Source organism: Dermochelys coriacea, chromosome 1 (assembly GCF_009764565.3).
Source record: "Dermochelys coriacea isolate rDerCor1 chromosome 1, rDerCor1.pri.v4, whole genome shotgun sequence".
NCBI classification, from domain to species: domain Eukaryota; kingdom Metazoa; phylum Chordata; order Testudines; family Dermochelyidae; genus Dermochelys; species Dermochelys coriacea.
In genome coordinates, this window is record NC_050068.2 from 322,083,833 (window position 1) to 322,099,946 (window position 16,114).

A 16,114-nucleotide genomic window follows, 5' to 3' on the forward strand; every position below is an offset into this window, starting at 1 on the left:
AAGAAGTACATCCTTAGCATACAAGCTGAATATCATTTAAATGCATCAGAAAGGTCAGTTACAATGTATTTTTGGACTTAAATTTTAAAATAGCTTTTTTTTTTATATAGTTCAGCTGTCATGTCTACTTTGACATATTACATAGGCTTAATGTTTAAGCTGATGTACTACTCAATACAGTGGATTAACTCAAACATCACACAAAAACCTGGAGCAACCCAGTTAGGAGAGCCTAATATTTTGCGTCCTTACTACCAATATTCTTAATTTATTAGCCAGTACACACCAACAGTTCCAAGATCAAAGCGTTGTAGTACATCCACTAAACCATATTCTAATTTTGGATGCGTTGCACACATCCCTATTTTAAGGTCTGCTATTGAGTGACATACGGCTATTGCACAACCATGAAAGTAATGTCTGTAAAACTGAAAGTATTGGGATACTATAGTTTGCTAGCTAGCAAAGACAGAAGATTAGCGTAGATCCTCAAACCAACATTTAGACATTTAGTACCTAGAAATAAACTTTCCAAAAAGAATGTTAAACACACAGTATGGTGCAATTAAGTACATCAATTGTGTGAACATAAAAATATTTTCAGAAGTGGAACTTAAAAAACCTGCAGTTTAAAAAGGAAGTAACTTGCATAGAGGCAGGTAGGTGTGAAATTGCCATTAAAACGTGTAAATTAGCAATTAAAATACATTTTTGTGCTTACAATTGACAAATTATCACTATCTTTTTGTTCAAAAGTCCCCCATCCTACTCGTGCCCTTTATTTCCAGAACATACTGTCTAACAATGGCCTTTGTTACCTAAAACAAATGAACATGGGTGAATTTAACTAAAGCCAAGACTATTCATCCGGATCACTAAGAACAGCCATGCTTAATGAAATACAACATACTCCATAACTATGAATATCAACAAGGCCCTCTTTAAAGATGCTAAGGTCTGTTTGACAAGTTTGCTGTCCAATGTGATCAAAATAAACAAGAAGAATAGTGACTCGTTTTAAGCTTAAACTTTCAGTTAGGAAATACCAAAATAACCAATGTAAAAATATTGGCTTTTTTTTTTTTTAAACTATTCAAAGACAGCAGCAGGACTTCATGCTTCTGGGGAGTAAATAAAAATGGCAGCAGCAAGCAGAGTGGTGGGAATTTGCATGTCCTTAACAAACCATGAATCTTACTTTTAAAGTGATAGAGAATGCTTTAATCTCAATTTTTTTTTCAAAGTAGCTAGTACAAAGTTGTCAGCAGAAATACTTTCCTAAACAATACATTGATCTAAATAATTAAATGACCTTTTCTCACACTACTAGCAACACCACAATATTTTCCCTTAAACCTAATTGGCCAAGATAATATTATCTCCCTATTTTTTACAAAGTATAACATATCTCATATTCAATATTTTTAATCTGGCAAATAAACCTCAAATTGTCACATTTTCCTCATTTCTTTTTTTTTCTTTTTTTTTAAATAAAGGATCATATACACACTAATAATCCAACAAGAAAATCATCCAACAGTTTCCTAGGACTGTTCACAGTGGAGAAAAACAAAACAAAATACAGGAGTATTACTTTGCTATTTTAAAAAACACATTATTGAACTGTTAATATTACAAACAAATTATGAACTAGAGGAGATAGCTGCAATATTCCATTTATTTATATATTTATATTGTTTTCCATCTCTCTCTCTCTCTCTCTCTCTCTCTCTCTCTCTCTCACACACACACACACACACACACACACACACAAAATAAACAGACCTAGTTTTGAGGGGTTTCTTAATTATTTTAATGTGTAAAAATATTTTCTTAAGATTTTATAACTAATGTGTAAGGCCCCATTCTGGCAATCTGATCTGTGCTGATCACAGAACCATAGAATATCAGGGTTGGAAGGGACCTCAGGAGATCATCTAGTCCAACCCCTGCTCAAAGCAGGGCCAATCCCGAATTTTTGCCCCAGATCCCCAAATGGCCCCCTCAAGGATTGAACTCACAACCCTGGGTTTAGCAGGCCAATGCTCAAACCGCTGAGCTATCCTTCCCCACAAAAGATGATTCTTTTGGGATTTGTATGAGTGCAAGAATCTATCAGCATGGACTGATTTGAATGAGACTAAGTGCATCACATAGGTTACACTCAATCTGTGAACTGTATTATATGATATTTACCTTTTTCTTCAGATCCAACCCCACATGTGATGTGCAAGTTGAATGGTAACATTTCAAACACCTTAAAAATTTTACTAAAATAATATTTATATTAAAATGTCAATCAATAGTGTCTTTACAGCTTGTTGTAGTAATCTTAACCGTACTGAATTTAGCTGCTATACGTACGCATTAAATTGGCATTAAAAAAAACAAGCTATTATTTTGCCACTTCATTTTCTTTCAGCAAGGACTGCTTCTGGCTCATGGCAAATTTGAAAAGTAGAAAATGCCAAGTAATTTTTCCAAGACAAGCGAGTGAGGTAAGATCTTTCATTGGACCAACTTCTGTAGGCGAAAGAGACAACCTTGTGAACACCACAATAGAGTATAAAAAACAGGTGGACATGATTTAAAACAGAGAAAACAGGCTCACGATATTAAGAAGTAGGACTGTCGATTAATCAACGTTAACTCACATGATTAACACAAACAAACTAATGGTGATTTATCGCAGTTTTAATTGCGCTGTTAAACAATATTGTACCAATTGAAATTTATTAAATATTTGTGGATGTTTTCAATTTAGTTGGTGTTAGTCCTGCTTTGAGCAGGGGATTGGACTAAAGGACCTCCTGAGGTCTCTTCCAACCCTAGTATTCTATGATACATTTTTTAATATATTGATTTAAATTACAACACAGAATATAAAGTGTATAGTTCTCACTTAATATTATTTTTATTACAAATATTTGCACTGTAAAAATTAGAAATGAAATAAATCATATTTTTCAATTCGCCTCATACAAGTACCATAATGCAATCTCTATCACGAAAGTGCAACTTAAAATGTAGATTTTTTTGCTACATAATTGCACTCAAAAATAAAACAATGTTAAAACTTTAGAGCCCACAAGTCCAGTCAGTCCTACTTCTTATTCAGCCAATCACTAACACAAACAAGTTTGTTTACATTTATGGGAGATAATGGTGTCCACTTCTTATTTATGTCATCTGAAAGTGAAAAAGGCATTCGCACAGCACTTCTGTAGCCAGTATTACAAAGTATTTATGAGCCAGATATGCTAAACATTCATATGCCCCTTCATGCTTCAGCCACCATTCCAGTGGACATGCTTCCATGCTGATGCTACTCGTGAAAAGACAATGCGTTATTTAAATTTTGCCTGAACTTCTTGGGGGGGAGAATAGTATCTCCCCTGCTCTGTTTTACCCACATTCTGCCATGTATTTCATATTATAGCAGTCTCAGATGATGACCCAACATATGTTGTTCATTTTAAGAATGCTTTCACTACTGATTTGACAAAATGCAAAGAAGGTATCAATGTCAGATTTCTAAAGATAGCTACAGCACTCAACCCAAGGTTTAAGAATCTGAAGTGCCTTCCAAAATCTGAGAGGGATAAGGTGTGGAGCATGCTTTCAGAAGTCTTAAAAGAGCAACTCTCCAATGCGGAAACTACAGAACCTGAACCACCAAAAAAGAAAATCAACCTTCTGCTGGTTTCAGAGGAGCAGCCATGTTAGTCTGTATCCACAAAAAGAAAAAGGACTTGTGCCACCTTAGAGACTAACAAATTTATCTGACTCAGATGATGAAAGTGAATATGCGTCAGTCTGCACCGCTTTGGATGGTTATCGAGCGGAACCTGTCATCAGCATGGACACAAGTCCTGTGGAATAGTGGTTCAAGATAAAGGGATATATGAATCTTTAGTGCATATGGCATGTAAATATCTTGCAACACTGGCTACAACAGTGCCATGCGAATGTCTGTTCTCACTTACCGATGATACTGTAAACAAGAAGCAGGCAGCATTATTTCCTGCAAATGTAAACAAACTTGTTTGTCTGAGTGACTCATTGAACAAGTAGCAGCACTGAATGGACTTGTAGGCTCTAAAGTTTTATATTGTTTTATTATTGAATGCACTTTTTTTTGTACATAAGTCTACATTTGTAATGATTTCTTTTCAACTTTCATGATAAAGAGTTTGCATTACAGTACTTGTATGCGATGAATTGAAAAATACTATCTCTTGTTTTTTTACAGGCACAAATATTTGTAATAAAAATAAATATGAAGTGAGCACTGTACACTGTGTTCTGTGTTGTAACTGAAATCAATGTATTTTAAAATGTAGAAAATACCCAAAAATATTTAAATGGTATTCTATTATTGTTTAACAGAGCGATTAATCACAATTAATTTTTTTAATCTCTTGACAGCCCAATTAAGAAGGATTTTCCCATTGTTAGTGGCACTACCTAATTGCACCAACAGGCTCTAAATTAGAATCAGTGACCCACTGTGTCAGGCACTGTACAAATAATGAGATACTCCATGACTTCCACAGCTTACACCCAAAAGACAAGATTCAGCTATTGGCAAAATAAATGATGAGAGGGAGTGGCAGAGTGAAGAAAAGGGAGTGAAACAAACGAGAGTTAAGACAAAGATGAACATTCTTGGAATAAAAATATTTATGTATGAAACACTGATGTATAATAATAATGAGCTCGCTGTATTCAACTGTAAGCTATTTCAGGCAAAGACCATGTCTCTCTATGTTTGTACAGTTGATTTTACCTTAACAGAAGTAGTAAACAAACAAGTGGATGAATTAGATGGAGCAATGATTCTATAACTTCAAATTTTGTGTCTCCTATAAAAATATTACAATAATTAAATTCGTAAGATCTTCCTTAATCATGATTCATTAGAAGCTCTGATTGTTTTAACTCAGATTTTTTTCTTCGATGAAAGAAGCTTGGCTGTTTAAAGTCTGATGCAATGTTCTGCAGTACACACAAGGACAGTTATTTTAAGAGAGGAGTTGTGATCCATGAGACTAGGTTAATGAAGGTTACTTGAGTCGCTAATGTAATGCATTCGCACTCAAGGGCAAATATAACTTTTCATATGGTGGTAATCCATTAGGACTAGCAAGCAGTCTTCACAAATTTTATCTACACAAGCCACTACTTATTTTGTTAAGGTTTTTCCCTCCATTATTCATTTAGTGAGCACCAGAATCAATGATGTTAGCAAGAACATGCACAAAAGTTCTGTTAGCAAAATACAGTTGTGTGAATATAATTTTCCCTCCACAAATTCAATTTGTGGTTATGTGGTTATATTTGTTACTGTTACATTTTGTGTAATCCACCAGATTATAAAAAAGTAAGCACTCAACTTTGTGCATCGACTACTCTGCTATTCAGTCTAATTTGACTTTTACCTACAGCATGGTAAGGGAAGTCTGCTGCTGTATCTCATACGGCGTGTTTGAAATGAAGACACTTCTCTGACATTCTGAAAGGGCACAAGGTACTGCCAACCAATCTTAACTGGGCAGTGAATTTCTCTTTTTTTTTTTTTTCCAGGTAGTAGTGGTAGTGGGTGGGAGGGGGAAGAGGGAGAAGAGTACCTGTGTAAGGCAGGAATAAGGGGTCTTCCTGGGAATACTTGATTACCACTCAGCTCTGCCCTCTCCCTGGCTCCTGCATGTCTCCAGCATGGCTAGAGAGTCTGAGGAAGGAAGCTGGTAACCAGGTTGTGAAGAGCCTATCTATAAGCTGGAGGCAACAAGGGGGAGCAGAGAGAGAGAAGCCCTAGGACTCGCTATTCCATTCTGGGGGCTGGTGTAAGGGGACGGGGTTATGCACAATCCTCTGCAGGATAGGAAGACTACAGATGTGTGAATTGCCCCATTCATTTTGATGGCATGTTCTCAGCTAAATGAGAACAGCCCCTGGATATAAATTCAGCCTGCCAATAATTTAGAGGTGTGAAATGCCCCTTTCATCTTAATGTGTTCTCCCCCTTCTTCCAAAGCCAACCCCAGTTCTTGTTATTGGGCACCAAATTGTTGTGCTCAATGGACAATCAATTTTCAAGATAATCTTTCTATGTATGTGGATTTCAGAGCAAACTGAACATTAAAATCAGCTTCTTATTTGGAGGCTTTATCTCAGGAACTTCTTTGACTCACCATTGCCTGGATGAGACATAGTACTTTTCAAGATATCTGATAACATATGTGGATTTTGGAGAATTTAGTGACAAAAGGAGAAAAAAATGAAATGGAAAATGCAAAACAAAACCCACAACATTAAGGATACTGTTATTAAACATTTATATTACAGGTCCATCGTGTTAGGTGCTGTACAGACAAAGTAAACGATATTCCCTACATCAAAAAGCTTCCAATATAAAAATTAAAGCTTTATTATGTTCATTCATTTCCGCATTTTATTGCATTTTCCTGCCAGAAGACTATGTAGGAGTTTAAACATAGGCCTAGAAACTTAACTAAGTACATGTTTTCAAAATCCATTGACCAACTTTTTTTTAAAACTAAACAGGATTAAAAAAAAAAAAAGCCAAACACATATTCCACCTGCTCCTTATGCTTTAGGAGATATTTCTCTATTTATGCTTTATGCTCTGTCTTTTCCATCTCTACTAACCAGAACCTTACTTGAACATGATTCTTCCAACTAGTTCTCTTGACCCGCCCCATTAGAATGCAAGTTTGTATAGATACAAACTGAACATAACAAACGGATTGAGCTGAAGGATTGCTCACACAAATCAACCTCCACAGTAAACTTTTCCATTTATTTTTCCTGCCACACTTCCCAGTTTTTTCATAAAGCTTATCTCCTTTTCATCATCAAATGGGAGTCAAGTAACTTCCTTCAAAGCTGACACTAATGCAGCTTTGTGAATCAGCCAGTGAAAGGTGATAAAAAAAAAACAGGACTGTAGTACACAAGTCAGGCAGTTTCACATACATAGGTTTGGATCTTCTTTTTCTGCTGGAATCTGTCCAACAGGAGGCACAGCATGGATTTTTAATGATTGATGCTTTCAAATGTTTTGTACGTAATCTACAGTACTGTGTATTGTATTACTAATGATTCCTCAGAGACGCAGGGTAGATGAGTTAATATCTTTTATTGGACCAACTTCCGATGGGGAAAGACAGAAGCCTTTGAGCTAAATAGAGGTGGCTACAACTACACTGCAAATAATCATTCTTCACGTATTCTGAACCACAGATCCATTACGTCTTAGTGCTTAGACCTTGCTATCCAACTGATGTTCTGATGTTTAAAGAATGTTTTAAAAATATATTCACATGCTGCTTGTATATTTCCTTGTATTTTAAGACACGCAGCACTTTACACTGTTCAAATATAGGGTTTTTTTTCCCCCATTGAAAATGATGAGTTTGTTTTGGTACTGAATTTAAAGAAAGTAAATTTTAGAGTTTAAATATGCAGATTGCATACAGTTAACCAGGTTAATTTAAGATGTTAGAATCTACCAATATACACGTTTTTTTTCAGATGACAGTATGAAAAAAGTGAAAAGGAATCATAGGAATATCAGGGTCGGAAGGGACCTCAGGAGGTCATCTAGTCCAACCCCCTGCTCAAAGCAGGACCAATCCCCAACTAAATCATCCCAGCCAGGGCTTTGTCAACCCTCACCTTAAAAACTTCTAAGGAAGGAGATTCCACCACCTCCCTAGGTAACACATTCCAGTGTTTCACCACCCTCCTAGTGAAAAAGTTTTTCCTAATATCCAACCTAAACCTCCCCCACTGCAACTTGAGACCATTACTCCTCATTCTGTCATCTGGTACCACTGAAAACAGTCTAGATCCATCTTTTTGGAACCCCCTTTCAGGTAGTTGAAAGCAGCTATCAAATCCCGCCTCATTCTTCTCCTCCGCAGACTAAACAATCCCAGTTCCCTCAGCTTCTCCTCATAAGTCATGTGTTCCAGTCCCCTAATCATTTTTGTTGCCCTCCGCTGGACTCTTTCCAATTTTTCCACATCCTTCTTTTAGTGTGGGGCCCAAAACTGGACACAATACTCCAGATGAGGCCTCACCAATGTTGAATAGAGGGGAACGATCACGTCCCTCGATCTGCTGGTAATACCCCTACTTATACATCCAAAATGCCATTGGCCTTCTTGGCAACAATGGTACACTCATGTTTCTTGGGCCCCAAAATTTACTTATCTTGGAAGTACTACCATAGAGAAAATTTTGCCTTTGGGGTTGTAACTGTCTCACACTTTTAAAATCAGAACAATAATTTAGTTACAGTAAGACTCAAAGTAAACAAAATGGTGTTGGTGCACTATTGGTAGAGTTGGTATAAATACCCGGACTTGTACACTGATTGTTACACAATTTAAATAAAACATATATTGAAGAAAGGACAAATGAAAACAGGCTTATTTGGAAGATAATCTGAGACAACTGTAAATGTGATTTATATTCTGAGCTGGATTACTTTAACAGTATCTTGTTAGGGAAAAGAATGGTTATTTACTCAACAGTAAAATGTGGTGTTACCTGTCAGCTCTATATTCTTGGGGAACCAGGGCGCAGTATCCAGCCTGTCTGACTCACAAAGGACCCCCTCCCCGCCCCCCAGCCTCTGCTTGAACCAAAACTGATCAGAAGAAAGATTTACAAAAAGCTATGAAAAGCAGTGGGAGACTCACCTAAAACCTTCCAGAGAAGGGTGACAGGATTAAGGAAACTCCCCTGGCCTCATTTGGAGATGAGACAGGGAGGCATCTCCATTAGCACACGGAATGGAGAGCAGAGATTCCAAGGCAAGAACCGCATTGAACTCTGGTACCAGAAAAGCAAGGAATCACTGCATGATGGGGGAATCTCTGCTCCAGATGTTAATGAACCCACACCTGCACACACCCAGTTCAATAGTTATCAGAACAATTTAGTAATAATTCCTTTATTAATATCCAAAATACTGAAGCTGCCTAATTGCATTGTGAGCTCCCTCAAAGGAATACCACCCATAGACAGGAATAATCAGTTTCTATTGTCTAGCCTGAACAAAACAACTTTGGTATACTCCCTTGAGACATCAGTTTATCCACAAACAAATCTAGTGTTCTCCCTTCAACCACTGTTTTCCTACAAAACCCCCCTACCCGTGCTCAAGTAAGCGTTCTGATGCCTGGATCCAAAATCTGTATCAGTTCAACTGGGACTTCATCTTCTCCTGACTGATTGTGCTAGGGGCTCTGCCTGTCTCCAGCACTCCAGACCCTCGTCTACCACCATCACCTGGGAACCGAACGGTTCAAGCTTCACAGAATGGTAAGAACCCAACTCTCTCTCCCTCTCTCTTTTTTTTCCCCCTACTCTAGGTATAGCTTTCTATCCCTGACTTGTGTGATCAGTTATAGTTTTCTAAACCTGACTTCTGTAATCTCATTTAAAATACACTTAATATTGCAACTGTTTCTGTCTCCCCCGCCCTGTTGGCTTTCCCATTTTCTCTGCAGCAATGCTTCTCTTACCTAACCTCAAGGTCCCTGTAGCGCACAAAAAGCCTGTGGGGTTTGCTCATCAAGTGGGTTACTACCAGCACAATTGTAATGTGAAAGTGGGGACAGGGACATGCTGAACATAGGAGGGTGGCAGCTTGGAAATGCTGCACAACCAGGCTGCTGAGTCTAGAAGTATATAAGGGTGGCAGCTTGAAAGTGCTGTTCGACCCAGCCTGCTCAAGCGTACTCTATTCCGGTGTGGTGCACGTGGCATATGATGGTGGCAGCTTGGAAGTTCTGTTCGACCCAGCCTGCTGAGTCCAGGGACATATAAGGAGTCAGCTTGGGAGTGCTGATTGACCCAGTCCACTCAGGTGCGCTCTGTTAATGTGCGGTGTTCATCTGATTCTGGGGCTGGAGGAACCCAGCCCTGGGGAACTTAGAGCCCCTGCACAATAGCTCCATTGGGAAGGAACTTGCAGAAGGGATAAGTACAGCTCCATATGAAAACGCAAGTGACACAAGCAGTACATAGATAGAATTACAGAATCTGCCCCCCCGAACCCTAATAAATGAGCGTACCCCAAAGTAACAGGCAAATCTGGTAACAGTGGTTCTTCAAGATGTTATCCTCATCCACCTATATTCCATTTTTGATGCACATGCACATGAACTCTGATTCTTTTGAACAGTAGTGTCAGTAGGGTCCGTATCTGTGCCTGTATGTCCTCCAGCACCATGTAGATAAGGGCATAAAGGATAGAGGAGCTGCAATCAACTTTCAATTCTTTCACCAAAACAGAATCCAGGTGATACTGTACTCTGTAGTATGGCGAAGGAGGGCAGATCATAGTATAACTGGGGACATCAGAACTTGAAGAACCACAGTTACTGTAGAATAAGGAACTGTTCTTTCTTCTCAAGCGTGATTGTCCACTTGTCTCACACTTCTGGTACTTCACAAGAAGTGGACTCGTGTCCAAGAGGTGGGTGTTCTGCATCTACTGAAACAAGACTGCAAGAAAGCTTTGCCAAGGGAGCATCAGATCTTGAGCAATCACTGAGTAGTGTTGTGTAAAGGTGTGAACTAAACTTCAGGTAGCTGCTCTACAAATCTCTGAGATTAGAATGCCTCTTACTGAAGTTGCAGAAGCTGCTTAAGTTCTGGTGTAGGTAGGTCCTCTGCTTTGCTCTGTGTAGGTAGGTCCAAATGTGCTACATCATTCTGCAGTCTAATGCAGTCCAAAACCCATTTAGATAACATGTGGAGACAGGCTCACCATTCATCCCAACAGAAAAGGCCAGGAACAATCATGGTGAATTCCCAAATGGTCAAAGAGAGTTCTCGGTACATCTAAATTGTGGATCTTAGTTTCTTGTAGACTAGCATGACGTTTAGGGAACATAACTGCTGGGTGAATCACTTGATCTAGGTGAAAATCTGACAGTATGTAAGAATGTCAAGTGAAGTCTTAATGTTATCTTGTCCTTCTGGTACACTGTATAGGACGGTCCTTCAGTGGGCTTACATCTCTCGTATTCTTCTGGATGAGATGGTAGCACCTAAGAAGGTAATCTTCACAGACAGGTGATACAAATAGGTTGCTACAGGTTCAAAGAGAAGTCTCATTAATGCTGATCACTCTCTTGGGATTTCAATGGATTGTTAAGTGTCTTTGATTGATGGAAACGCATGAAAAGGGTCTTTGAGGAACTTACCAACTAATGGGTGAAAAGACTGAGACCCTCTATGGAAGGAAGAGCAGGAAAAACTGCCAAATGGACTCGTATGGAGATAATTCAGAGCCCCAAATGCTTTAGGACTAGAAATTTAATCTAGAATCATTGCTATTGGGATCTCGTAAGATAACAGATACTTCTGCAGTGTCCAAATAGTGAAATTTTAATTTTTTTTGCATAAATCAACATCCACATGGGGTTTAGGATGTTTTAATTTATGCAAATTGACTTCACATCTTTAATTAATTTGCCCTGTGTAGATGCCACCTAATGCTGCTTGTTGGGATGCTCAGTCACTGTTCAGGAAATTGTATTTAGCCAGGAACTTGGTAGTTCGAAACACACATTTGTAAGCTGGTTGAGGGATAAGCCTTATGTCAAGAGGTCAAGTCCTTTGGGGAGTTTATCCGTGGGGTCATTTTGGGTGGTCCCTGTTATTTAGACCACTTGTGGGCAGCTGCAACCACTATGGATTCAAGCGTCGGGTGATTATAGAAATGTACAAACTCCTTCACGGGGACTTAGTAGCGTCTATTCATCTTCAAAGTAGGTATCGCTGACACTGGGGTTTGCCATAGGTCCCTTCCTGGATCCAGCAAGATTTCATTTATTCACATTGGCAACCTACCAGGAACTGAAGGAACTGCACCAGAGGAGCTCCCGCAAGATCTGGTAGTCATCTGGCTGGGTTGACACAATTGGAGTAAGAGCCTCATCAGGTACAGATGACAATATCACTAATGTGATAGCGTGGACATCTGTCTCTAGCAGATCGTCTTACTGTAAATCCTAGTTCTGATACTAAAGAGTACGGTGGACGAGTTGCCTTTCATGAGATGGTCTAAGAGGTTAGGGGAACCTGGCTTTAGAGGCAGGAGCAACCAAAGAAGTCTTTCTATTGAGTTGCATCCCCCAAGGGGCTTGGAACCACAACAATTACATCAGATAGGAATGTAGTAGGCCCCGGAGGATGCCAAGAAGAGTCTCATCGCTAGGTTCTCAGCATCTCATCCTGTGTCGTCTAACTCCCTGTCAGAGCAGCTTGGCTCATAGTGAGGAGAGTGCAGTAAGTATGTGGGAAACATCTCTCCATTTTGCTCAGATGCAGAAGAGAAATCTCTCTTCCATACATGGAGCCACTCTCTTGGGAGTTCTACAAGGATCTAGAATATTCTGTGCAGGAACTGAGGTAGCGAACCCAAATGTCACCAGGGCTTTTTTTAATGGTGGTCAGCAACAGCAACCTTGTGAGGACAGTTACTTTCAAGTCACTCAATACTGTGAATTTCATCAGAACAGAGATGGTCAGTTCCACAGGTATACCCTGCACATTAATGGGCAGCATGGTATATGCTGCAGATGACAGAGCAAAGCATGCTTTTGTCAGTGCCAGGTGCTTCAGTTCTGAGTACTTTGGTGCCGGAGCTTGGATGACCATGCCAAGTATTTCAGTGAGAGTACTTTGGTACTAGTTGAGGCATTCACCAGCTCATGAAATGGCACCAAAGCCATCCGATAACCCAATCTCTGCATTTAACTACCTCCTCACCAGCACAAAGTAGACTGGGGATATCTGTCTCTCCTATCACCCTATGACCCATTTTGTTTTCTCTCTGTCTCCTCAGAACACTGTCAAGGAGAGCTGGGAAGCTCTTGCCAATTCCACAGTGAATGAATGGGACTTTCTTGAGGAGGACTGAAGTCTGGAGCTGGGGGTGGACCCAAGACTTACCAAAGCAATTAGTGACAGTTTGGAAGTCATCTTCTCAAATCGGCTGGGAGGATGCCTTCACGGACCCCGCCACAAAGAAAAGTTTTTAGGAGTGATTCCCCCTTTGAGCATTCAAGCGGTGCATGTGCTCCGCCTGGGCAGAAGCAGCACTTCAAGTGTCCATCATTAATAAGAACAGCCATCTTGCAAAAGGGATAGGACTTAAATCTCGGAGATTTTGACTCTCCCAGGTACAGGGGTGGCTGTGGCTAGAGCACATCCTATCTAAAAGATTTCTTCCTTTTTATTGCATGCCAACAAGCTTAAAAACTGTATTAATCTAACTATACTAAAAATTATACCTAGAGCACTAGATAAATAAAAGCCAATTGCGTCATGCAGAGATATGGGACCTGCCAAAGTAGTACCATGGGCAGTAAGAAAGAACTAAAAGGCAGCTGAGCCAACCCCAACCTTTATGCCATTGGCAACGGAGCACTGTAGGGTATGCAGGATGCAGGCATGGCTCCAATGGACACTGGCATTCAAAAGATACCAATTTCACAAGCATGGAGCACACATGCATGAGAAGTGGAATACATATGGACAATCACTTGAACAAACTGAAATTCCCACCTAAATCAACTAATATTTTGATAAAATAACTTGGTATATTACACAAAGTTTAGTACATACATATATCGAATAGGCTATACATTTTCAGTCTCCTAAACAATTTATCTTTAAGACTGGATTTCATTCCCTCATTTTGTCATTTGTTAAGACACTAATAAGGTACACAGAGACATGTGAAGAATTCAGAATGTAAATATGTGCAAACAAGTTTAACACTGGTGCAAGAAAAGCTTACAATATGTATAATGAAAAAGACAATTCATCTTTTCAAGAAGATTATTCAATATTAAGCTATTTAAGAAATAACATTTCTTTTTTTCTCTCATCATTGAGAAGGTAGTGTCACAAATATATACTTAGTTCTGCTTGGCATCACTTTGTTAATGCTCTGTTCATTAATTTAATAAACTACCAGGAGAATATGTTTAGAATGGGCAAGGCATTATCTCTTGCATTTCATTTAATTAAACTCTGCTATACCAATACGACAGTCAGCATTTCATGAAGGGAATTATTTTAAGGATGAAGGTAGAAAATATTTCAAAGTTCCCTGCTAAAACATGAAAGCATAATCTAAAATTATCCCTGCAACATACTGTAATTTATCTACAATATTAAAGATGTTATTTCGAGTTAGTAATTAACTGGATTCCACAGAGAAATTATTCAGGCATTCTTGATAGCAAAACGATCCACAAAGGAACAAAACATAGTGCCGAAGGACAACCATAAACAACCACTGTGACTCTGCTGAATTACAACAATCACTGAGCTTAATGTGAAATAAATGCTGGCTGCCTTTTATATGTGGCTATTACTCTGCTGCAAAGAGATTGCCATTGAATTTTGATTACATTGCCTTAATAAAAAGTAATGAAAGTGGCTCATGCTCTAGTGGCTTTCCTTTAAATGATACACAACAGTGATCTTGCAAAGGCCACTATGCCACTAGTTGATTGAGTATGACACCTCGCCTAAAAAAGGCTGTGTTACACTCTCATGGTAGTTAACTGTACTGATATTGGCTAGACTACTCACAAAGCTTTTAACTAAAGACTTTCAATGAAGCACCATTTAGAGTCTATCTAGGTTAGCTTTTAAGACTTACCATCAATCCGGCTAACAAGTTCTTCCAGCATTTTCACTTTCTTTTGAATCCCTGGCTGTGCAAAGGTATAGTTATCCTAAGGAGGAAAAGATCATATAAATAATACATAATAGCAAAAATTATGAAGACTTTTCATTTGATTATTTAAATCCGCATATTTTTGTTTGATATAAAATATAAACTTTTCAGATGAGGACAATGGCATTTAAAAAATGAAAGTTCTGTTTCTATATATTTATTATTAATAATCAGTAATTAATCACATTCCATAGATGTAGTGGTGATCTCCATGTCCAGTGGCTTACCTTTCATTTTTGACTGCCTCACTTGTACTTCAATCGCTAATCCATCCCCACTGGAATTTATGTTAATATTCTAAACCTCTGAGCAGATAACAAAAGGGCCGCAGGCCCTTTTAAATCGCTCTGGTGGGCTACAGGGCTCCTAGGCACACAGGGCAGTACTGGCGATGGCAATGGCAGCTAGGAGGAAATATGGAAGCCCTGGCTGTGCAGGAAGACTGCACCCAGCAGCGCAGCCGGCAGCTCGCTGTGCCTCAGACAGCGTAGCCGCAGCACTGCCCAAATGTCAAGGGGGCCCGCCGACTGTTCTGCCCTTGGAAGGGCTTTCTAGGGGGCCCACTGACTGTTCTGCCCTTGGAAGGGCTGTCCGTAGGATACGGCGAATCAGGACAACTGCTCTGGGCCCCGCGCTTTGGGGGCCCCACGGGCCAGCAACATTGACCAGCACAGTCGGCCCTGGAAGTGACGGATTCGTCACTTCCGACTGGGCCCCGCACCTCCATAGGGACAGCCCTGGCCCTGGGGCCCTGAATTTCTGTTGGCAGGCCTGGTCACAGGTAAAATTGTGAACCCAAGTGCAACATGCAAATTCCACAATTGTGCAGACAGACTGCATATTTGTATGTGCGAATCCCTGATCTGAAACAATGGCAAACGGTCATGCAAATTATTGTAGTTATACAGATGTGAGTTCTGATGTATTGAGAGCGAATAGCTTGTCTATAGACAGGGAATACCACACTTTGGTTATACTACAGAAGAGGAGATGAAACTCTCCCCACCACTACACTTGTCAATATTTTGAAGAGAAAAGTTACTTGAATACATTGTAGAATATCTAAATATTTTGTAGCATTCTTCCGTTCGCAGCCATTGTGCAGCAGGACTCATGGTACTTTGGCATGATTTTAAACATGGAGAGAGAATAAAAAACCCTAGTACCAACACTTTTTTTTTAAAGAATGCAAACATTTTAAAAATTGTTTTCCTATAAAATGCAACATACACAAAATATCTAATGAGGTGATATAGTGTAAAAGATATTTTGGCATAACTCATTGGCGACATGCCATTGGTGAGCTGTGTA

At 39.3% G+C, this 16,114-nt stretch overlaps 1 protein-coding gene across 8 annotated transcripts in view; it reads right to left on the minus strand.

The window, feature by feature from the left end:
• The window catches only part of TBC1D22A (TBC1 domain family member 22A), a 476,952-nt gene that overhangs the window by 228,052 nt on the left and 232,786 nt on the right, over nucleotides 1-16,114 (minus strand). For all 8 annotated transcript variants that reach the window (XM_038410573.2, XM_043496366.1, XM_043496369.1 and 5 more), the window contains one exon: nucleotides 14,726-14,801. In XM_038410573.2, the coding sequence (XP_038266501.2) occupies nucleotides 14,726-14,801 (76 nt within the window). The remainder of the gene's footprint in view (nucleotides 1-14,725; nucleotides 14,802-16,114) is intronic.